This window comes from Scyliorhinus canicula, chromosome 6 (assembly GCF_902713615.1).
Source record: "Scyliorhinus canicula chromosome 6, sScyCan1.1, whole genome shotgun sequence".
In the NCBI taxonomy this organism is placed as follows: Eukaryota; Metazoa; Chordata; class Chondrichthyes; order Carcharhiniformes; family Scyliorhinidae; genus Scyliorhinus; species Scyliorhinus canicula.
In genome coordinates, this window is record NC_052151.1 from 10,935,971 (window position 1) to 10,961,269 (window position 25,299).

At 48.6% G+C, this 25,299-nt stretch overlaps 1 protein-coding gene across 6 annotated transcripts in view; it reads left to right on the top strand.

The window, feature by feature from the left end:
* The window catches only part of LOC119966976 (dynein heavy chain 8, axonemal-like), a 1,648,910-nt gene that overhangs the window by 1,480,371 nt on the left and 143,240 nt on the right, over nt 1-25,299 (top strand). For all 6 annotated transcript variants that reach the window (XM_038798944.1, XM_038798946.1, XM_038798947.1 and 3 more), the window contains 2 exons: nt 3,765-3,936; nt 13,175-13,330. In XM_038798944.1, the coding sequence (XP_038654872.1) occupies nt 3,765-3,936; nt 13,175-13,330 (328 nt within the window). The remainder of the gene's footprint in view (nt 1-3,764; nt 3,937-13,174; nt 13,331-25,299) is intronic.

Sequence of the window (25,299 nt, forward strand, 5' to 3'; positions counted from 1 at the left end):
TGCCCCGGGCATCACCAGACCTCTGCACGCCACTGGTCTGACCCATGGCAATAGCTGAACCATCCACTTTGGTGGCCGCTGAGTTCGTCACTGACACTCCATCACATGCCCGCGTGGGCTAGCTGTGGGAGGGGGTAGGGGCAGGGACTGCACACCCGGCACCGAGGTTTCACCACCCGTCAACCCCAGCGACACTCGGTCACCATCACGATTCCTGTGGCTGTGGAACAATCACACGGTATTACAAGTAAGGTGGAACAGTGCGTTTAATATTAACAATTATTTACAGGTGCCCTAGCCCCTACAACTAAACTGTGCCCTTCACCCGTGCCAACTTACTCAGTGTCTATCTTAGTTGCCTTAGGGGCCCTACCACTACGTCTAAGTGAATCCCCAGATGATACAGCAGGAGTGGAGGAGGATTGCTGTGAATCGCCCCCCTCGACTCGTTTCTCCTTGGCTAAGCGTTTCCTGGGGCGACCCGGCCTTGATGGGCCAGGCTGCTCTGCGGGCGTCTCGGGTGACATTGTGCCACCCTGCTCTGCCTGCTGCCCACCCGATGCACCAGGGATGGGACGGGGGGAGGCCGAGAATTCCGGGACGTCCCGTGATGGCCTTAATGGGACGGACCCCGAAACCTCCTCCTCCCTCGGGGAGCCCGGTGGCCCCCGGGCCTCACTTTGGGACAGAGGTGCGAGCGGGGAGGTGCCCCGTCGCACCACCGACACCTGGCGCTGCCAGTCCTGGAGGCCTGCAACGGTATCCACCAGGATCCGAAGGTTTGCAGAGACGGAGTCCAGGGAGTTAGACATTCCCACCAGGGACTGTGCGACCTCAACCTGTGTGTGCACGACGCCATCCAGCACATGTGTCAGGCGGTTGATGGTCTCCGCGACCGACTGCTGGGACTGTGCTATCGACTGCTGGGACTGTGCCATGGCGTGCTGCGACTGGCCAATGACCTGCTGAGACTCAGCCATGGCCCGCAGGGCGCCGGCAATGTCGTTTTGGCTCTGGCACATTGCTGCCTGTGAGAGGGCAACCCTGTCCAGGGCCGAGGATGACGCGTGCACATTAACCCCAACGTCTTGCATAACCTGACCCATTGCCTCCACCGCGGATGCCACCCGTGCGGTGTCGGACTGGGTCTCTGCCATGAGCGGCACCACTCCCTGCTCTTGGACGCGGTTCGACTCCTCTAACAGCGTCTGCAGAGTCTGGAAGGAAGCCCTCATCCCGTCATTGTTTCCCTGGGTTTCCTGAGGCATCGGCTGTGCGGGTGGGTTGATAAACTCCAGGAACTCAGAAAACGTCTGGGAGCCAGCTGCATCCTGGGCCTGGTCTGGCCTCCGCGAGTCCGGGCCCTCTGTTGCTCCGACCTCCACCTGCTGTACCTGCTCAGCTGTGATGTGCCAACCAGACTGTGCCCCAGGAGACTCATCACTAAATAGGCCCGCCGGGGTGTGTGTCTCTGGGATGATGGATGTGGTGGGAGAAAGCAGTGCCGCAAGCCCGACGCTCTCAATGTTTAGGGCCTCCTCCAGGGTGTGGGGCTGCTCAGCGTCAGGAGGGTTGTCCCTGGCCATTTCTGGTGGTTGTGGACTTCGAACCCTCTGTGCGTCCTGGTCCGCAGATTGGGTTGGGGCGGATGGGGCTGCCCGCTGATCGGGCACCCTCTGTTGTGAGGCCCCGGGTGAGGTGGCGGCAGATTCCTGTCTCCGTCTGGAGGCAGACGGCCCTGGTCGTTCGGCATCACGTCCTAGGGAAGAGAATGAGACGGGTTATTTTGATTTGCTCGGCAGGCCGCTGGACGGTCCCAGTGGGCAGGGTGTGTGAAGGGACAGAGGATGGGGGAGGGGTGAGTGTTTGTCAGGGAGGGTTGTCTCACTTGCTGCAGTTCCGCCAACCTCGCATAGCGCGATATCGCGGGTGGCAGACCCCCCAACAAGACCCAGGGCCCTCTGCTCAAAGGTGCTGAGGGGGTGCAGGTTGGGCGAACCCCCTCCAGTCTTGTGCCGCTCACGGTGGTTGTGAGCGGCCTTGGCCTGTTGGGGGAGGGAACATAGGTAGATCATTACAAAACGGAAGGTATCAGCAGTCCGTTCAGATACTGGCACAGTTTGGGGGGGTCAAGTTGTCATAAGACGATTGCATCTCTCCTCGGGGCCAGAGCGCTGGGTCTGCGACAACTTTGTGAACCATCCTCAAATAACTCTGCCCCAATCCCCCTCCCCCCCTCCCGTGCCGGGGGGGGGGGGGGGGGGTGCTTAAGTTAAGGGGGAGGGATGGTTGTGACTAGGGGGCACCCTCATGGCACTTACCCTGGCAGACCTGGTGAGCTCATGTAGCTTCTTCCTACATTGCTCAGCTGAGCGAGGGGTCTGCCCCACAGCACTGACGGCAGCAGCCACGTCACGCCAGGCCTGGCGTACCGCGCTGGCAGGTTGGCGATGCCCTCTCCGCGGGCGGATGATGCCCCTCCTCTGCTCCACGGCATCGAGCAGCGCCTCAACGTCAGCATCAACAAAGCGAGGAGCAGCTCTCCTCGGCTCCGACATCCTGCCCGATAGATTCTGTGGTCGCCCGCGCCTTTTTACGGCGTCGGGCGGCGTCACGTGGGCGTGATTGTGTCGTCGCCGCGTTCCGTCGTCATCACGCACGTAATTGACGCGGCCGCGCTACTAGCCCATTTCCAGGAAGTGAATCCGTCGGGAAATGAAGCCTTCGCGACCGTCGTAAAACGCTCCCGATTTTTACGACGGTTTTACGATTTTCCGCGGGTGCGGAGAATTTCGCCCCCTAAACCTCACGTACAACAAGGAGAAATGTGTTTTCCACACAACCAGACTAGCCATCCTCGGCTACGTCGTGGAAAACGGCGCCCTCACTACCGTTGCCAGCACGGACGAGTTCGACACCCGGGCCAGCAACAATGCCACAGCTTCGGTGATCACAGCGCACAATCCGTGCACCGGACTGGCTGAACTTATGAACCCGTCACCCCCGTCGGACTTCATTTTTTAACAGGGGGTGAATGTGGTGAATGTATTATGCCAATAATCCACCATTTATTTGTATCTGTGCTATTTCCATGGTATTTGTATCTGTGCCATGCTGTTGCCCTTGTGGGCTTATCCTATGGGCTATTGTGTGGCATTATCCATAGGGGAACATGTTGGGGCATGTATGGGCTCCGCCCATGGCTCCTCCCCTTGAAGGGAGGTATAAAGAGCAGTCAACCTGTAGGCGGTTCTCAGTATTGGATCAGTCGCAGGCAGGAACTGTTCTAAGTTGATTAAAGCCACGGTTTACTTCTACTTATGTCCGAGTAAATTGATGGTCGCATCATAGGTTGTTGATGATCCCTTTAAATAGCTGGGCACATGTTTGGCTGTGTGTGCACACGAGAGAGCTGGTGAAGTGGAAAACGACAGGGCTGGCAGCGGATCAGCAATGCACCCTGACTAACATCACTCTGTGTCTGTATATGTCAGACAAACATTTGGACAAATGACCCCTCAAAGGTACTGCCCAGCATTGCCCATGTTGGAATGTTCCCCAGAGGTAACCACAGCATTTTGGTTCCAAAATAGAACCAAACAACAGGTTTTATAGCCCCAGATAGTTCAACATTTCCCAAATTAACCTAGAAAAATCCATTGTGTTTTACAGATCCTGCAGTTTAAGGATGTTGTTGTTCATCTCTCACTGACATCCTCTGCTTTTGCTCTCTATCCATTTCTGTTTATCCTTTGCTTTTTTAGATTAGTGGGAGACGTGCTGTTGGCCACTGGTTTTCTCTCATATAGTGGTCCCTTCAATCAAACTTTCAGAGATATCTTGCTCAAAGTCATTTGGGAATCAGAGCTACAGAGAAAGAAAATTCCATATACAGATGGTATAAATCTTATAAGCTTCCTGGTGGATCAGCCGACGGTGAGACTGGCTCAGACACACATTTATATTTGTTAAGTTTCTTTTCAGTCAGTGATTTTCATGTGCTACAAGCCAACCATTGCATATTTCCACAGATCAAAGTTTTTGTTAAAGTGTCTTTGACTATTTTGCTGTCATGTTTAAAGATTTCTTCATTTATACCTGTCATCTCAGTCAGCTTTCTGTCATGAAAGGTCACAAACTCTATTACCATATATTTAAATATCATTAGCGAGCTTCCTTCTTGTATTATTCCTCCCGTGTAAGGAGGTGCTCCTCCCATCGCCGTGACATCACATTGGTGGGGTTTACAACAGGCCTGGACCAACGGGAACCTGCCGAACAGTCCTCGCCAGGGGCGCTCAGGTAGGTAGAGGCCCCAGCGGCGTGGGAGGGGAAGGCCATGCCCGGGCACTGCCCCTTTGCTGGGGGGTCCGTATCTGTGGGAAATCCTTTTTTTTTTCAGATCAAAGGCACCCCAATTGGTCAGGGGTCAAGGTTGCTTGAGAACCTGCCACACCAGCATGATGTCATGGGTCCTGCCCATCCACTTTTTTTTCAAGGTTCTTGAAGATTTGGCGGGAGCCGCTGACAGGCTTTTCCTGCCCGAGACAACAGTTTGAAAACAAAATTCATCAAATTCCACGCTTACGTTTTAATTTTAATCTTTCTAACAAGCTGAACTATTTAATTAATTATTGTTTCCTCAGAGTTTCAGACTCTCTGAGGACATAATGGCAGATTTCACTCTCTAAACTTTAAACAAAGTATTGAAGGCCCGAGGTTTGATATGCTGTGGTTAGGATACTGGACCAAGCCCCATGCTTTGATAGGCTGCCAGTCCAGAAACTCCAAACAATTTGCAATTTGTCAAACTGTGAGGAAATGCTACTTCACCCCAAAAGTGATGACTCTAACCAATTGGTATCTTTTATGTTAAAACAAACTTTAATTCTGATCACTATCCCCGAAATGGTCGCCAACTGTCACTTCACTTCTTTGTCCTTCTTTGTTCCCCACTACTCGGTCTAGAATTGCATCTCCTCTCATTGGATTTGTCACTAACTGGTTGAAAAAAGTGACAAACTGCATGAATTTTTTGCCCTCACTTCCCCTTGTATTGTTTGAATCGAAGTTTATATTGGGATAGTTAAAATCTCCGACTATTATTGCCCTCTTGTTCTTACAGTCAGAAATCTGCCGACATATTTAATCTTCCAAGTCCCTTCCACAATTTGGGAGTCTGTAGTATACTCCCAGTAGTATGACTGCCCCTTTTTTACTTCTGAACTAAACCATTAAAGCCTTATTTGTGACCCATTTCCATACCATCCCTTCTCACTTCTGGAAATGATTCTTTAACCATTAGTGCTACTCCCCCTCCTTTTCTATCTCCCACTCTATCGTATCTGAAAACTCTATTGAGCTGCCAATTTTGCCCCTCCTTTAGCCAGGTTACAGCAACGACATCCTGCTGCCATGTGTCTATCTGTGCCCTTAACTCGTCTACCTTGTAATATTCCTTGCATTGAAGTACAAACAGGTTAACCCCACCATTTTCCCTTGCTGGAAACTTTTTAAACTTTGCTTCTCCTGTAATTCCAAGTCTATCATTACATCTTCTACATTACTAGCTGACATTCTACCCCCATTTTCCTGATCTGATTTTGACCTATCTGATCCTACTCCTGGAATCCCATCCCCCTGCCACATTTAAATCCTCCCCAACAGAACTAGCGAAAGTCCCTGGTCGCTGCATGGGCATCGTTGTAATGGTTTGCCTCAGACTAGGCACCATTAGCCACAACCAGGGCGGATAACCCCTGTCACCCAAAAGCCAACCCCTCACCCAAGGGTGTACCTCAAAGATGTTGGGCACCAACGAGTGAGGGAAGGTGATTGCTTAGTGGTATTATCACCAGAGTTGTTAACCAGAGACCCAAGGTAATGCTCTGGAGACCCAGGTTCGAATTTGTGTTTGGAGTCACATGTAAGGATAAGTCACTAGGTAGGGATGGCCGATTTCCAAAAGGACATTAGTGAACCTGCAGATTATAAAATTTGAATTCAATAAAAAACTGGAATTAAAGGTCTAATGATGACCTTGAAACTATTGTCAATTGTTATAAAAATCCTTCGGGTTCACTAATGTCCTTTTGGAAATCGGCCATCCTTACCTAGTGACTTATCCTTACATGTGACTCCAAACACATAGCAATGTGGTTGATTCTTAACTACCCCTCAAGGACAATTAGAGATGGGCAATGAACGCCCGCATCCCATGAACAAAAATAAAATGAATGTGTTGTGCATGCTGCCCGGGGCATGTCTGTGATGGCGGCGAATCCTGCTGTCAGGGCAAACTGGTAGGCTCAGTCCAGATTGAGGTTGACACATTGTGCTGCCCTGACCTATATGGCATTCATGAGAGTGTGGATACACCTGCGTACAGACACCTGCGAGATCCCAGACAGGTCCCTATTCAGTGCCTGGAAGGACAACATGGCAAAAAGGCTCAGGGAGACTCAGGGAATGGAGGCTAGGGCAGTTGAATGTTCCTCCTGCAGAATGTGGGAGGAAAGGGTCACCTCTAGTATCCCTTCTGACTACATCTGCGGGAAGTGCACCCAACTCCAGCTCCTCGAGAGCCGCATTCGGGACCTGGAGCTGGAGCTGGATGAACTTCGGATCATTCGGGAGGCGGAGGAGGTTATTGAGAGGAGTTATAGGGAGGTAGTCACACCTCAGGTAAAAGAAGAAAGTAGATGGGTTATCGTCAGGGGAGGGAGAGGGAACCGGCAGGCAGTGCAGGGATCCCCTGTGGTCGTTCCCCTCTATAACAAGTATACCGTTTTGGATACTGTTGCGGGGGAAGACTTACCAGGGGTAAGCAATAGGGCGCAGGTCTCTGGCACAGAGTCTGTCCCTGTTGCTCAGACGGGAAGGGAGAAGAGGAACATTGGTCATTGGGGACTCCATAGTTAGAGGAACAGACAGGAGGTTCTGTGGGAACGAAAGAGACTCACGGTTGGTATGTTGCCTCCCAGGTGCCAGGGTTCGTGATGTCTCTGATCGTGTTTTTGGGATCCTTAAGGGGGAGGGGGAGCAGCCCCAAGTCGTGGTCCACATAGGTACCAACGACATAGGTAGGAAGAGAGATGGGGATTTGAGACAGAAATTCAGGGAGCTAGGGTGGAAGCTGAGAGCTAGAACAAACAGAGTTGTTATCTCTGGGTTGTTACCCGTGCCACGTGCTAGCGAAGTGAGAAATAAGGAGAGAGAGGAGTTGAACACGTGGCTACAGGGATGGTGCAGGAGGGAGGGTTTTGGTTTCCTGGATAATTGGGGCTCATTCTGGAGTAGGTGGGACCTCTACAAACAGGATGGTCTTCACCTGAACCAGAGGGGTTCCAATATCCTGGGGGGGAGATTTGCTAGTGCTCTTCGGGGGGGTTTAAACTAATTCAGCAGGGGGATGGGAACCTAAATTGTAGTCCCAGTGTACAGGATGTTGAGAGTAGTGAGGTCAGGGATAGGGTTAAAAGTTCGAAAGAGGGCACCGGCAAGCAGGACGCTGGTTTGAAGTGTGTCTACTTCAACGCCAGGAGCATCCGGAATAAGGTGGGTGAGCTTGCAGCATGGGTTGGTACCTGGGATCTCGATGTTGTGGCGATTTCGGAGACATGGGTAGAGCAGGGACAGGAATGGTTGTTGCAGGTTCCAGGATTTAGATGTTTCTGTAAGAACAGAGAGGATGGTAAAAGAGGGGGGGGTGTGGCATTGTTAATCAAGGAAAGTATTACGGCGGTAGAAAGGACGCTTGAGGACTCGTCTACTGAGGCAGTATGGGCCGAGGTTAGGAACAGTAGAGGAGAGGTCACCCTGTTGGGAGTTGTCTATAGACCTCCGAATAGTCCCAGAGATGTCGAGGAAAGGATTGCAAAGATGATTCTTGACAGGAGCGAGAGTAACAGGGTAGTTGTATGGGGGACTTTAACTTTCCAAATATTGACTGGAAATACTATAGTTCGAGTACTATAGATGGGTCAGTTTTTGTGCAGTGTGTGCAGGAGGGTTTTCTGACACAGTATGTAGACAGACCAACAAGGGGCGAGGCCACATTGGATTTGTTACTGGGTAATGAACCCGGCCAGGTGTTAGATTTAGATGTAGGTGAGCACTTTGGTGATAGTGATCACAACTCGGTTATGTTTACTTTAGCAATGGGCAGGGATAGGTATACCGCAAGGCAAGAATTATAGCTGGGGGAAAGGCAATTATGATGCTATTCGGCAAGATTTAGGAGGTATAGGATGGGGAAGGAAACTGCAGGGGATGGGTACAATCGCAATGTGGAGCTTTTTCAAGGAACAGCTACTGCGTGTCCTTGATAAGTATGTACCTGTCAGGCAGGGAGGAAGTTGTCGAGCAAGGGAGCCGTGGTTTACTAAGGAAGTTGAAGCACTTGTCAAGAGGAAGAAGAAGGCTTATGTTAGGATGAGACATGAAGGCTCAGTTAGGGCACTTGAGAGTTACAAGTTAGCCAGGAAGGACCTAAAGGGAGAGTTAAGAAGAGCGAGGAGAGGACACGAAAAGTCGTTGGCGGATAGGATCAAGGAAAACCCTAAGGCTTTCTATAAGTATATCAGGAACAAAAGAATGACTCGAGTAAGATTAGGGCCAATCAAGGATAGTAGTGGAAAGTTGTGTGTGGAATCAGAGGAGATAGGGGAAGCATTAAATGGATATTTTTCGTCAGTGTTTACACTGGAGAAAGACAATGTTGTCGAGGAGAACACTCAGGTTCAGTCGACCAGGCTAGATGGAATTGAGGTTCAAAAGGAGGAGGTTTTAGCAATTTTAGAAAATGTCAAAATAGATAAGTCCCCTGGGCCAGATGGGATTTATCCTAGGATTCTCTGGGAAGCCAGGGAGGAGATTGCAGAGCCTTTGTCCTTGATAGTTATGTCGTCTTTGTCGACAGGAATAGTGCCGGAAGACTGGAGGATAGCAAATGTTGTCCCCTTGTTCAAGAAGGGGAGTAGAGACAACCCTGGTAATTATAGACCTGTGAGCCTTACTTCGGTTGTGGGTAAAATGTTGGAAAAGGTTATAAGAGATAGGGTTTATAATCATCTTGAAAAGAACAAGTTGATTAGCGATACTCAACACGGTTTTGTGAAGGGTAGGTCATGTCTCACAAACCTTATTGAGTTTTTTGAGAAGGTGACCAAACAGGTGGATCAGGGTAAAGCTGTTGATGTGGTGTATATGGATTTCAGTAAGGCGTTTGATAAGGTTCCCCACGGTAGGCTATTGCAGAAAATAAGGAAGTATGGAATTGAAGGTGATTTAGCGGTTTGGATCAATAATTGGCTAGCTGAAAGAAGACAGAGGGTGGTGGTTGATGGCAAATGTTCATCCTGGAGTTCAGTTACTAGTGGTGTACCGCAAGGATCTGTTTTGGGGCCACTGCTGTTTGTCATTTTTATAAATGACCTGGAAGAGGGTGTAGAAGGATGGGTTAGTAAATTTGCAGATGACACGAAGGTCGGTGGAGTTGTGGATAGTGCTGAAGGATGTTATAGGATACAGAGGGACATAGATAAGCTGCAGAGCTGGGCTGAGAGGTGGCAGATGGAGTTTAATGCGGAAAAGTGTGAGGTGGTTCACTTTGGAAGGAGTAACAGGAATGCAGAGTACTGGGCTAATGGCAAGATTCTTGGTAGTGTAGATGAACAGAGAGATCTCGGCATCCAGGTACATAAATCCTTGAAAGTTGCCACCCAGGTTAATAGGGCTGTTAAGAAGGCATATGGTGTGCTAGCCTTTATAAGCAGGGGGATTGAGTTTCGGAACCACAGGGTCATGCTGCAGCTGTACATAACTCTGGTGCGGCCACACCTGGAGTACTGCGTGCAGTTCTGGTCACCACATTATAGGAAGGATGTGGAAGCTTTGGAAAGGGTTCAGAGGAGATTTACTAGGATGTTGCCTGGTATGGAGGGAAGGTCTTACGAGGAAAGGCTCAGGGAATTGAGGTTGTTTTCGTTAGAGAGGAGAAGGCTGAGAGGTGACTTAATAGAGACATATAAGATAGTCAGAGGGTTAGATAGGGTGGACAGTGAGAGTCTTTTTCCTCGGATGGTGATGACCAACACGAGGGGACATAGCTTTAAATTGAGGGGTGAGAGATATAGGACAGATGTCAGAGGCAGTTTCTTTACTCAGAGAGTAGTAGGGGTGTGGAACGCCCTGCCTGCAACAGTAGTAGACTCGCCAACTTTAAGGGCATTTAAGTGGTCACTGGATAGACATATGGATGAAAATGGAATAGTGTAGGTCAGATAGGCTTCAGATGGTTTCACAGGTCGGCGCAACATCGAGGGCCGAAGGGCCCGTACTGCGCTGTAGTGTTCTATGTTCTATGTTCTATCACTTTGATGGCCACCGGGAGCGGGTATCCTCGCCCATTCCCCCACGGTTCCAGGTGCGCAATCGCCTGGCATAGATGTCGCATGGTCTCCTTGCTCAGCTGTAATCTTCAGCGACACGCTCGGTTCAGCACATCCTGAAATGACAGGCGCGGCTGATGTACGAGGCCATGATGCAGCACCTTCTTCCCACCTCCTCCTTGGCCTGTGTGCAGCCGGCTCTCTATCCTCACCTGCTGACCCCTGCTCCTCTGGGGCAGCCTCCTGTTCAGCTGGGGCCTCTCTGAGCAGCTCCTGCTCATGCAGCCAGGCAGCTGCCAACCATTCCTGAGTGGACTCCGAAATCCATTGCCTGCAGGGGGTAAAGGTGAGTCACATTGGAAGAATGCGTACTCCAAGTGCCCACCCAGTTCCAACGGGCTACACGGTGGCCTTGGTCTGCAGTGTAGCCCCTGCATGTCACACCCCCCACCCCCCTTCCCACCCCTGGCTGTTCCTCCCAACATTCTGCCTTCTGTACCGTGTCCCTGGCCCCGTTGGTGCCTGCTACCAGGGAGCCTCAAACCAGACCACCTACCGATGCCTGGCATTATCGATGCCAGCACAACACCCTGTTATCCCTGTCCTGTGCATCCCTGCGGGGTCTACTGAGGGTGTCCTCCTTGGGTGGACCGTGTGCTATCCAGGCACCCCATTATGGGGTGGGGGAGGCCACCATGTGTCACAGGCCAGCACCATGCTTGGTGGCATGCATATGGGCAGCACCAATGAATGAGGCTGGGCCAGGGGGTGGGCATCCATTGGGACTGTAGCTGTGGTGTACCATGGGTACTCTTTGCAAAGCGGGGGTTGTGCCTCCCTGTCCGGGGCAGGATGGATGGGAGCAGGGGCACAGTGGGCAGGCGGTGCTTAGTGACAGCCTATGGTCCTGCTCACCTTCCCATCCAGCTTTGTGTCATCTGCAAAGATGTTACATTTTGTTCCCTCATCTAAATCATTGATAAAAATTGTGAATATCTGGGGCTCCAGCACCGATACCCACTAGTCACTGCCTGCCATTTGGAAAAAGATCTGTTTCCTGTCTACCAACCAGTTTTCTATCCACCACAATACACCACCCCAAATCGCATATTTTACACACTAATCTCTTATGTGAACTTTGTTGAAAACCTTTGGAAAGTACAAATACACCACATCCACTGGCTCCCCCTCATCAACTCTACTAATTACATCCTCAAAGAATTCCAGCAGATTTGTCAACCATGGTTTCTCCTTCATAAATCCACGCTGTTCAATCCTGCCACTGTTTTCCGAGTGCTCTACTATAAAATCTTTAATAATGGAATCTAGAATTTTCCCCACTATCGATGTCAGGCTTACTGGTCTATAATTCCCTGCTTTCTCTCGACCTCCCTTTTTAAACAATGGGGTTACATTAGCTACACTCCAATCTGCAGGAACTGTTTCAGAGTGTATAGAATTGTGGAGGATGACCACCAACCCATCCACTATTTCTAGAGCCACTTCTCTAAGAATGCTGGGGTGTAGATTATCAGGCCCTGGGGATTTATCAGTCCTCAAACCCATCAATTTCCCCCACACCATTTCTCTAATAATATCGATCGCTTTCAGTTACTCCCTCTCACTAAACCCTGCGTTCCCCCACATTGACAATTTGCAGTACAGAAGGAGGCCATTGGCACATCGAGTCTGCATAGGCCCTTATAAAGAGCACCCTATCCAAGCCCACACCTCCACTCAATCCCCGTAACCTCACCCAACCCTTTTAGACACACAAAGAGCTATTTAGCATGGCCAATCCACCTAACCCGCACATCTTTGGACAGTGGGAGAAAATCAGAGCACCCGGAGGAAACCCATGCACACACAGGGAGAAAGTGCAGACACTGCACAGACAGTGACCCAAACCGGGAATTGAACCTGGGACCCTGGGCTGTGCTATCTACTGTGCTACCATGCTGCCGTCTTATTTGTGTATTCCTTTGTAAAAACAGAACCAAAGTGTATTTAGTTACTCAGCCATTTCTATGTCACCCGTTATAAATTCTACTGTTTGTGACTGTAAGGGACCTACATTTGTCTTCACTAATCTTTTTCTATTCACCTATCGACAGAAACTTTTACAGTCAGTTTCTTTTATGTCTCTGTTTCAGCCCTTCCCCCTTTCAGGACTTCCTCCTTCACCCCCACTCTTCATACCTACCCTTCACTCCCCACTTTCATGGCATGCCCCTCCTCAGATCCCGATCCTTGGCAGTACCAATCCTGGAACCCTGATACTTCCAACCTGGAACCTGGGCAGTGCCCCTGACACCCTGGCAGTGCCAGTTTCCACTGCCAGGGTGCCCAGGAGATGGGGGAGTGCCAAGGCACTGCCCTGTCCATTCCGTCGAGGAGGGCTCCAATGGCCTCTGAGTCCCCAAGAGTTGCCATCACGCTTGGTCTCCCCTTGTGGAGACCAGTGCTACTCAGCACCTGGATGAGGCCAATCTGGCGAGATCGGTGACTCCCGGGAACAGGGAGAATGCAGCCTCAAACCACCCGCATATATTTAGATTAGCCTAATGGGTCATTTAAATATGATTATCTGGATCACGTCCAGTGAGGGCATGTGAACACAATACTCTACGTGGGTCAGCTGACTTGCACACTGTTTTGCACCTGGCGTGAAACTCGTTTTGGGCCTCCCCCACGATGCTTCCAGTACAACGGGCTAGGTGCTGTATTTATGGCCAGACATACTTCATTGTCTTTATTCAGTCTGTGTGATTTTATCCTTTCAGATTAGTGAGTGGAACCTCCAAGGGTTACCAAATGATGACCTGTCAGTTCAAAATGGTATCATTGTTACCAAGGCAACCAGGTATCCTCTTCTCATAGACCCTCAGACACAGGGAAAAACCTGGATCAAGAGGAAGGAGAAAGATAATGAATTACAGGTAAGAATTGACAAAGTTTTGAACTTGTGTTTTTTAGCTTGTGGAGCAGTACACTGACGACAATACTCGCTAACGATAAATAAACGATCCCCCAAAGCAGCTGTGTCTAAACCATTAACTGCCAATCACAGGCCAGTGAAAGGCCTGTGGAGTTGAATGGATGCTTCGAGTTTCATAGAACATAGAACATAGAGCAGGACAGTACAGAATAGGCCCTTCGGCCCTCGATGTTGTGCCGAGCATTGTCCAAAACTAAGATCAAGCTATCCCACTCCCTGTCATTCTGGTGTGCTCCATGTGCCTATCCAATAACCGCTTGAAAGTTCCTAAAGTGTCCGACTCCACTATCACAGCAGGCAGTCCATTCCACACCCTAACCACTCTCTAGAGTAAAGAACCTACCTCGGACATCCCTCCTGTATCTCCCACCCTGAACCTTATAGTTATGCCCCCTTGTAACAGCAACATCCACCCGAGGAAATACTCTCTGAACGTCCACTCTATCTATCCCCCTCATCATCTTATAAACCTCTATTAAGTCACCTCTCATTCTCCTCCGCTCCTAAGAGAAAAGCCCTAGCTCCCTCAACCTTTCCTCATAAGACTTATCCTGCAAACCAGGCAGCATCCTGGTAAATCTCCTTTGCACCCTTTCCAATGCTTCCACATCCTTCCTATAGTGAGGTGACCAGAATTGCACACAATACTCCAAATGTGGTCTCACCAGGGTCATGTACAGTTGCAGCATTGCGGCTCTTAAACTCGAGCCCCCGTTAATAAATGCTAACACACTATAGGCCTTCTTCACGGCTCTATCCACTTGAGTAGCAACCTTCAGACATCTGTGGACATGAACCCCAAGATCTCTCTGTTCCTCCACATTCCTCAGAACCCTGTAATCCGCATTCAAATTTTTTCTACCAAAATGAATCACCTCGCATTTATCAGGGTTAAAATCCATGTGCCATTTTTCGGCCCAGCTCTGGATCCTATCAATGTCTCTTTGCAGCCTACAACAGCCCTCCACCTCATCCACTACTCCACCAATCTTGGTGTCATCAGCAAATTTACTGACCCACCCTTCAGCCCCCTCCTCCAAGTCATTGATAAAAAGCACAAATAGCAGAGGACCCAGCACTGATCCCTGTGGTACACCATTGGTAACTGGTCTCCAGTCTGAAAATTTTCCACCCACCACAACCCTCTGTCTTCTATGTGATAGCCAGTTACTTATCCAATTGGCCAAATTTCCCTCCATCCCACACCTCCTTACTTTCTTCATGAGCCGACCATGGGGAACCTTATCAAACGCCTTACTAAAATCCATGTATACGACATCAACTGCTCTACCTTCATCTACACACTTAGTTACCTCCTCAAAGAATTCAATCAAATTTGTAAGGCAAGACTTACCCTTCATAAATCCGTGTTGACCATCCCGGATTAAGCTGCATCTTTCCAAATGGTCATAAATCCTATCCTTCAGGACCTTTTCCATTAACTTACCGACCACCGAAGTAAGACTAACCGCCCTATAATTACCAGGGTCATTCAAAGGGTGTCAGGGGATTTGAAGCTTTTCCAAGTGTTGTGGATTTTCCAAGAAGCCCTGACACTTGTTCCAGCTGCTGTTTTAAAGTCATTGGTCTGAGGGAGCAGATGTTAGGAAATATGTTCCTGCGGCTGGACTGCTCTTCAGCTGTCAGGCAGACCAGTTCAGGCTGAGGAGGCTACCTCAGGGATCAGTATTGGGCCCACAATTGTTCACAATTTAAATAGATGATTTGGAGTTAGGGACCAAGTGCAATGGGCGCGATTCTCCGCACCCCACGCCGGGTGGGAGAATCGCGGGAGGGCCGGGCGAATCACGATACGCCACCCTGGCACCGCCCCACGATTCTCCCACCCCCCCAAAAATGGCGTGTCGCGTTTTTCGACAGGCTGCTCGGTGAATCGCCGCTCGCGTTTCTCACGGCGACCGGCGATTCTCCGGCCCGAGTGGGCTGAGCAGCCTGCCGAACCCAACCGGTTCACGCCGGCGCCAACCACACCTGGTTGCTGCCAGCGTGAACAGCGCGCGACTGGTGAGTGTGGGGCCTGTGTGGGGCGGAGGGAGGATCGAGCACCACGGGCGTGCTCAGCAGATGTCTGGCCCGCGATCGGTGCCCACCAATCGTCGGGCCAGCGTCTGTAAACGACGCACTCTTTTCCCTCTGCCGCCCCGCAAGATCAAGCCGCCATGTCTTGCGGGGCAGTGGAGGGGAAGACGGCAACCGCGCATGCGCGGGTTGGAGCCGGCCAACCTGCGCATGTGCGGCTGACATCACTTCGGCGCCGCCGGCCGCGCCATTCCTGGCGCGCCGCTTTGACGCAAGCGTCAAGGCCGGGCGCTTGGGATTCACGCGCCGCCGCTCCTAGCCCCCGGGAGGGGGAATGGGGGCGAGGAGCGGCCTCCGACGCCGGAGTGAAACACTCCGGGTTTCACTTCGGCGTCGGCACTCAATCTCCCGTTGGGAGAATCGCGCCCAATGTGTCCAAGTTTGTAGACGACACTAAGATGAGGGGTTAAGCAAAAAGTGCAGAGGATACTGGAAATCTGCTGAGGGATTTGGATAGGTTAAGTGAATGGGCTAGGGTCTGCCAGATGGAATACAATGTTTACAAATGTGAGATAATCCATTTTGGTCGGAATAACAGCAAAAGGGATTATTATTTAAATGATAAAATATTAAAACATGCTGCTGTGCAGAGAAACTTGGATGTCCTCGTGCATGAGTTGCAAAAAGTTGGTTTACAGGTGCAACAGGTGATTAAGAAGGCGAATGGAGTTTTGTCCTTCATTGCTAGACAGATGGAGTTTAAGACTAGGGAGGTTATGCTGCAACTGTATATGGTGTTAATGAGGCCACACCTGGAGTATTGTGTTCAGTTTTGGTCTCCTTACCTGAGAAAGGACGTACTTGCAGAGGAGATTCACGAGGTTAATCGCAGAGTTGAGGTTGGTGGACTACGAGGAGAGGTTGGATTGACTGGGACTGTACTTGTTGGAATTTAGAAGGATGCGGGGGAATGTCTTATAGAAAAATATAAAATTATGAAGGCAACAGATAGGATAGATATGGGCAGGTTGTTTCCACTGGCAGGTGGAAGCAGAACTAGGGGCCATAGCCTCAAAATAAGGGGAAGTAGATTTAGGACTCAGTTTAGGAGGAACTTCTTCACCCAAAGGGTTGTGAATCTATGGAATTCCCTGCCCAGTGAAGCACCCTCAGGTAGCCCAACAATCCTTAGGTACTTGTGTTGTTCCTTGTCTCTGAATGAAGCTCGTAGTCTTAAAGTTGAAGTAGATGCTTTATTGTGAGTTCGTTCTCTCTCTAGCGCGTAACCTATCTTACCTCTGAGCTGCCTGTCTGTTCTGCTCCCAGCTGCCGTTCCTGTGAATGCACTTTCTGTCTCTCTCTATTTATACCTCTCCCATGCTCCCTCCGGTGCTTGCTCAGTTGTATTGCATCTACATTGACCCCTTGTATATATACAGATCACTACATCCCCCTTTTTTTCTTTTACATATTTTCTGTACAGTGGTAAAGAAAATTGTACAAAACAGTTAGATTACTTATGATATGCTTATGATATGTATATCTGTACAAGTGGTGATGATATTGGTTATTATATTTATTAGTCCAATCTGAATAAAAACATTTATCAGTCCAAGCTTTATGAATTTGTTTGGTGAGTTTTTTTTTCTCTTGCTGACATGGTGATATTGATATTGCAACTCGTTTGTGAATGTCATCAGTTTTCTTCTGTGTTAAGTAACCAACAAGTCATCCCGAGGTGTCTGAATGGTCAAACCACTGATGTTGACTGACGTGGACTTCTTTTTGTGCTTGTGGTATCGATCGATTTAGTGTGTCTTCTGCCTTGAAAGGTGGTGTGCTTGCTTGTTCTGGAGCAGATGTAAATCGATGAGATTCTTTGTCATGCCATGGCATGTTTGTAGTCTTGTCATTGTTTTACAGTGTGCTGTGGCATTGTCCTTCATGTGCAAAGTTGTACCATGTTGTACAGGTCGTTGTTTCATTTCTGGTGTTTCTGCCGTTTCTGTCTTTGTTGTTTTCATTGTCGTTCTTGTTGTTGTCTTTGTCGTTTCTGTTTCTGTTTGCTTGTTTCTGTTTCTGTTGTTGTTGTTTTTCTTGTCGTGCTTGTTGTTAATGCTTTTGTTGTTTTTGTTGTTCTTGTTGATTTTCTTGTCGTGCTTGTTGTTGTCTTTGTTATGTTTCTTGTTGTTTTTGTTGTTGTTCTTGTAGTTTTTGTTGTTGTGCTTGTTGTTTTTGTTGTTGCTGTTGTTGTTCTTGTTTCTGCAGTGCTTCTTGTGGTTTTTGTTTTTCTTGTTGCGCTCAATGAGTGTGGATAATTTGTGTAATTGTCACAGTTATTGGTGCAAGTGTCCTTTGTGGTATCCGTTACATTGAGCATTTCGTCTAGAGAATGGTGAGACTGATCTGATGTTGCATTGATGTTGGTGACATCAGTCATTTGTGGTGGCGTTGATTCCTCTTCTTTGCTTCCTTGGTGCTCCTCTTCTGGAGTCATTTGTGGTGGATTTGATTCTTCTTCTTCGCTTTCTTGGTGCTCCTCTTCTGCAGTCAAAATCTTCACAATTTTTATTGACGTGGTCTCTCTGAACTCTTGGTGCTCCTCTTCTGGGCTCATGAGTAGCCCTCTTCCTATTGTTGAGTGCTGTACAGACGAGCTGAGTTCTGTCAGTCTCGCTGTGATCCTGCACATCCTGTATGTCAATTGTGATCACATTGTCACTGTTTTCACATTCAGTTGGTAGCCTTACATTGTCTTCTTGTTGATTATGTGAGCTTGGTAGACTTTCATAGTCTGCTTGTGGTTGCTCAGATACGGTGGGTTGACCTTCACGGTCTTGTTCATGCATGGCGTTCGCAATGGAGAGTTTGCTTGCTTCCATTTTTGAGTCTGTCACTGAGCTGTCTGTGGAGGCTTGCGACACTCCCTTTGTGGAGGCTTCCGTCGCTCTCTTTGTGGAGGCTGGTGTCGCTCTCTTTGTGGAGTCTTTCATCGCTCGCTCTGTGGAGTCTTTCATTGCTCACTCTGTGGAATCCTTCATCGCTCTCTCTGTGGAGTCTGTCATCGCTCTCTCTGTGGAGTCTTTCTGTGCTCTATGTGGCTTCGTCTTCGTGTTGGGTATTGCTGTCATCCAATGTATCGACGATCTGCCATGGCACCATGGTGTTGGATTTATCTACCATGAGAAGAGTTGTGCTGAGATTTTCAACCTTGTTGCTGATGCTGTGATCAGCATATCCGAATAACTCAGCCATGTCTGAGCAGTATTGTGTGTATTGTTCGATAGACAAATCATCCCTTTTTGTTTCGGAGTTGTTATCGTTGTCTTCATGTTCACCTTCTTTGGTTTTGGATTTTTCATTGTGCTCTTCACTTTGGGTGGTGCAGACTGCTGGTTCCAGGGTGTTGTGAGAGTTATTTTCAACTGCTGGTATAAGTTCAGGCGTTGTTCTGTCTTTTAAGGTAAGAAAATTGGGTTTTACAGCATTAAGTGTCTTGATTTCAATTTTTGGGCATTTCCCTTTTAAGGGGGCATGATCCTTAAAAGGGTCCTCTGATGTCATGACGCTCATGACGTCATGTGTAGGAATCTATTGCGCATGTGCAAATCGATCTTCCTTTATTTACTCTGCGGTTTTTTGTACACTGAGCATGTACTGCGTGGCTTGGGCATGTGCAGAACCATTTTCGAATGGTGCAATCTTTTCTCTGAACTGGGCATGCGCGGCTTGCGTATGCGCAGAATGATCCGTGACCAAAACTTATTTTTCGTTGGAAGGTTCTCCACTGTTCCTCAACTGTTCCACCATAAAGTCTTTGCTCCAAGTCTACATTAGCTAGTTCTTCTCTCATCCCATTGTAATCTCCTTTGTTTAAACACAAAACACTAGTATTTGATTTTACTTTCTCACCCTCCATCTGTATTTTAAATTCCACCATATTGTGATCGCTCCTTCCGATCGCTCCTTCCGAAAGCTATAAAGAAGAGTAAGATAGAGTATGAGAGTAAACTTGCTCAGAATATAAAAACTGACAGTAAAAGTTTTTACAAATATATAAAATAAAAAAGAGTGGCTAAGGTAAATATTGGTCCTCTCGAGGATGAGAAGGGAGTTTTAATAATGGGAGATGAGGAAATGGCTGAGGAACTGAACAGGTTTTTTGGGTCGATCTTCACAGTGGAAGACACAAATAACATGCCAGCGACTGATAGAAATGAGGCTATGACAGGTGAGGACCTTGAGAGGATTGTTATCACTAAGGAGGTAGTGATGGGCAAGCTAATGGGGCTAAAGGTAGACAAGTCTCCTGGCCGTGATGGAATGCATCCCAGAGTGCTAAAAGAGATGGCTAGGGAAATTGCAGATGCACTAGTGATGATTCACCAAAATTCACTAGACTCTGGGGTGGTCCCGGTGGATTGGAAATTAGCAAACGTGACACCACTGTTTAAAAAAGGAGGTAGGCAGAGAGCAGGAAATTATAGGCCAGTGAGCTTAACTTCGGTAGTAGGGAAGATGCTGGAATCTATCATCAAGGAAGAAATAGCGAGGCATCTGGATAGAAATTGCCCCATTGGGCAGACGCAGCATGGGTTCATAAAGGGCAGGTCGTGCCTAACTAATTTAGTGGAATTTTTTGAGGACATTACCAGTGCAGTAGATAACGGGGAGCCAATGGATGTGGTATATCTGGATTTCCAGAAAGCCTTTGACAAGGTGCCACACAAAAGGTTACTGCATAAGATAAAGATGCATGGCATCAAGGGTAAAGTAGTAGCATGGATAGAGGATTGGTTAATTAATAGAAAGCAAAGAGTGGGGATTAATGGGTGTTTCTCTGGTTGGCAATCAATAGCTAGTGGTGTCCCTCAGGGATCCGTGTTGGGCCCACAATTGTTCACAATTTACATAGATGATTTGGAGTTGGGGACCAAGGGCAATGTGTCCAAGTTTGCAGATGACACTAAGATGAGTGGTGAAGCAAAAAGTGCAGGGGATACTGGAAGTCTGCAGAGGGATTTGGATAGGTTAAGTGAATGGGCTAGGGTCTGGCAGATGGAATACAATGTTGACAAATGTGAGGTTATCCATTTTGGTAGGAATAACAGCAAACGGGATTATTATTTAAACAATAAAATATTAAAGCATGCAGCTGTGCAGTGAGACCTGGGTGTGCTAGTGCATGAGTCACAGAAAGTTGGTTTACAGGTGCAATAGGTGATTAAGAAGGCAAATGGAATTTTGTCCTTCATTGCTAGAGGGATGGAGTTTAAGACTAGGGAGGTTATGCTGCAATTGTATAATAGAATTTACAGTGCAGAAGGAGGCCATTCGGCCCATTGAGTCTGCACCAGCACCTGGAAAGAGCACCCTACCCAAGATCAACACCTCCAGCCTATCCCCATAACCCAGTAACCTCACCCAACACTAAGGGCAATTTTGGACACTAAGGGCAATTTGTCATGGCCAATCCACCTAACCTGCACATCTTTGGACTGTGGGAGGAAACCGTAGCACCCGGAGGAAACCCACGCACACACGGGGAGGATGTGCAGACTCAGCACAGACAGTGACCCAGCGGGGAATCGAACCTGGGACCCTGGAGCTGTGAAGCGATTGTGCTATCCACAATTCTACTGTGCTGCCTATAAGGTGTTAGTGAGGCCACACCTGGAGTATTGTGTTCAGTTTTGGTCTCTTTACTTGAGAAAGGACGTACTGGCACTGGAGGGTGCGCAGAGGAGATTCACTAGGTTAATCCCAGAGCTGAAGGGGTTGGATTACGAGGAGAGGTTGCGTAGACTGGGACTGTACTCGTTGGAATTTAGAAGGATGAGGGGGGAATCTTATAGAAACATAGAAAATTATGAAGGGAATAGATAGGATAGATGCGGGCAGGTTGTTTCCACTGGCGGGTGAAAGCAAACTAGGGGGCATGTCCTCAAAATAAGGGGAAGTAGATTTAGGACTGAGTTTAGGAGGAACTTCTTCACCCAAAGGGTTGTGAATCTATGGAATTCCTTGCCCAGTGAAGCAGTTGAGGCTCCTTCATTAAATGTTTTTAAGATAAAGATAGATAGTTTTTTTGAAGAATAAAGGGATTAAGGGTTATGGTGTTCGGGCCGGAAAGTGGAGCTGAGTCCACAAAAGATCAGCCATGATCTAATTGAATGGCGGAGCAGGCTCTCGGGGCCAGATGGCCTACTCCTGCTCCTAGTTCTTATGTTCGTCATGCGCAGAAGGCAAACAGCTGATTTTAACTGCGCATGTGCGGCTTCTGTTCCTGCGCATGCGCAGACACAGATTTTCATCTTTTGTTCCCTGGAGACTGTAAAATGTGCTCAGACGCCATTTTACAGTGGATTTCAGCATTTTTTCTTTGTAAGAAGTTCAAGTTACTTCTCCTTTGGATCTGGACTTTTCACTCACGATTTCTAGACTGAACCCTTTCTGCTCTGGTAGTGATTGTTTGAGTTTTGCATCACTCATTCCCTGTGCAATTTGGTCTCTGAGCATACAATACTGTTCAAATTCCATACAGTGCTCTTCAAATTTTTTTGGTATTATTTCTAATTTGGTGCTGTCTTCACCTTTCAAGTATTTAAAGCAATTATATATTTCTCTAGCTTCATATCCTGCGATGAGCAGCGCTATTTTCATTTCTCCTGAGGCTGCTTCTAAATCATTGGCTATGAATATATATATATATCAAACATTTGTTTAATTCTTTTCCAGTCATTACTTAAATTTGTGTTCAGCTGAGGTGGGGTTCCAACAGATATCATCGAATTAGCAAAGTCTTCCCACGTTGAATGTCCAATCGGAGTTTTCCATGCCATTTTGGTCTTTCTGTGTCTGCAGCTTGTGTAGTGTTATAGTAAGCATTCTGAAGTCTCCTGGTACCATGTGTTGTTCCTTGTCTCTGAATGAAGCTCGTAGTCTTAAAGTTGAAGGAGATGCTTTATTGTAAGTTCGTTGTCTCTCCAGCGCTTAACTTATCTTCCATCTGAGCTGCCTGTCTGTTCTGCTTCCAGCTGCAGTTCCTGTGAAGTGCCCTCTCACTTCCTGTCTCTTTCTCTATTTATACCTCTCCTGTGCTCCCTCTGGTGCTTGCTCAGTTGTATTGCATCTACATTGACCCCTTGTGTGTGTATATATATATATATATATATATATACAGATGACGACAGTTCTTGCGTCCTGACCTGTTCCCCTGATCTTCCATCTTGCCCTTGAGCGCTGTCTGGGCTGTCACCAACCTTACAACTTCTGCCTCAAGCGTTCTGGTCAGTGGCCGCTTTCTCCAGTCTCTGCACTGTACCCTCCTGGGTCTCCAGTCTCCCCTCCATTCTTTTCAGTGCCTCTTTGAAGGGGGCCAATGCAGTTTCTATGACCAACATCATGGCTGACATGAGGTCCTTCTTCATGGACTCTTCATGGACTGTGTTTTTGGAGCTCTTTTGAAAGGAGCTACATCCACTGCTCCATCGGTGGGTGGGCCGTGTTCATGTTGTCAATCCCACTTGGTCCGCCATGCTCTGCTCTGCTTCGTTCCACAAGTCAAATCTGGGTCCTCCTCTCCCGACTTTTTCTCTCACCATTTTTCCACCTCCGTGGCTGATTTGAAGGCATTTCCTCGGATGGTTGTTAGTTTAGGGTGAGAGTGTTAGGGTGAGAGTGGGGTGGGGGGGGGGGGGGGGGGTGATTCTGTGCCTATTCATGGGTTAAAAGGGCCTAAATCGAAGTTCCCAAGGGAGAGCCACCTTTCATGCAACTGCTCAACACATTACCGGGGAGGCAGTGGTATAGTGGTATTGTCGCAGAGAGCCAGGGTAATGATCTGGGGACCTGGGTTTGAATCCCACCATGGCATTTGGTGTCATTTGAATTCAATTTTTTTTAAAATCTGGAATTAAAAGTCTAACGGTCACCATGAGATCATTGTCAATTGTCATAAAAACCCATCTGGTTCACTAATGTCCTTCAGGGACGGAAATCTGTCTTCCTTACCTGCCCTGGCCTACATCTGATTCCAGAAACACAGTGTTGTGGTTGACTTTTAAATGCTCTCAGGGATGGGCAATAAATGCTGGCTCAGCCAGCAACACCCACATCCCATGAACGAATAAAAAAAACACCAGCAGTCTCACGATTGTCCTTTTATAAAACCATGTTGACTTTGTCTGATTGTATTATGCTTTTCTGTGTTGCTGCTACTTCCTTAATAGATGTAACATTTCCCAATTAGTCATTAAGCGAGCTGGCCTGCAGCTTTCTGCTTTCTATATCCCCCCCCCCCCCCCCCTTTCTGGAAAGAGTTATATTTGCAGTTTTCCAGTCTACTCAGACCTTTTCAGAATCTAGGGAATTTTGGAAGGTTAAAACCAATCAATCCAACTGTCGTGAATCCTCTTCTGTTAAATAAGGTAAGAGTCGATGGTGTAAGATCCTGGCATGGATAGAGGATTGCCTGACTGGCAGAAGGCAGAGAGTGGGCATAAAGGGGTCCTTTTCAGGATGGCAGCCGGTGAATAGTGGTGTGCCACAGGGGTCGGTGGTGGGACTGCAACTTTTCACAATATACATGAATGACCTGGACGAAGGAACTAAGACACTGTTGCTAAGTTTGCAGATGATGCAAAGATCTGTAGAGGGACAGGTAGTATTGAGGAAGCAGGGGGGCTGCAGAAGGATTTGGACAGGCTAAGAGAGTGGGCAAAGAAGTGGAATTCAATTTTTTTTTAAATCTGGAATTAAAAGTCTAAGGTCACCATGAGATCATTGTCAATTGTCATAAAAACCCATCTGGTTCACTAATGTCCTTCAGGGACGGAAATCTGTCTTCCATACCTGTGAGGTTATGCACTTTGGAAGGAGGAATAGACTATTTTCTAAATGGGGAAATGCTTCGGAAATCAGAAGCACGAAGGGACTTGTTGTTTCCGGTTGCGGCTAAGCGGAGCTAAGCCGCATGTTCGGCAGCTCCCGCTTTAAAAGGACTTGTGGGCTCTTTTAAGGGCCCCGAACGGCGCTGTTTCGACGATTCCCGGTGGATAAAGGGGTCTGGAGCAAAACCCCCCAGGATTTATGGTGCAGACCCGGAGTGGGGCGAGGATAAAAACGGCAGCAGCTCCCCTGGAAAAGCGGGGGATGGTGGACAAAATAGCGGCCGGTGGAGCCCCTGAGGAGTGGAGGCAGTGGGCGGAGGAGCAGCAGGCGACCCTTCTGCGCTATTTCACGGAGCTGAAAGGGGAGTTGTTGGAATCCCTGAAGGAGACGACGAGTAAGCTGCTGGAGACCCAGACAACCCAGGGTGCAGCGATACTCGAGTTGCAGCAACAGGCCTCTGAGCGCGAGGAAGAAGTTTCGGACCTCGTGGGGAAGGTGGAGACACACGAGGCGCTTCATAAAAAGTAGCAAGATCGGTTCGAGGAGATGGAGCTTCGGTCACGGAGGAAGAACCTGCGGATCCTGGGCCTCGAGGAGGGGCTGGAGGGGTCGGACCTGCCGGCCTATGTGGCCATGATGTTGAACTCGCTGGTGGGGGCAGGATCCATCCATCTGCCCCTGGAGCTGGAGGGGGCCCACAGAGTACTGGCCAGGCGGCCTAAGGCGAATGAACCCCCGCAGGCGGTGCTGGTGCGGTTCCATCGGTTCAGTGACCGGGACTGTGTTCTCCGATGGGCCAAGAAGGTGAGGAGCAGCAAGTGGGAGAATTCGGTAGTGCGTGTCTACCAGGACTGGAGTGCGGAGGTGGCCAAGCGGAGAGCGGACGAAGGCGGTGCTCCACGGAAAGCAGGTGAAGTTCAACATGTTGCCGCCTGCGCGCCTGTGGGTCACCTACAAGGACCGGCATCACTACTTTGA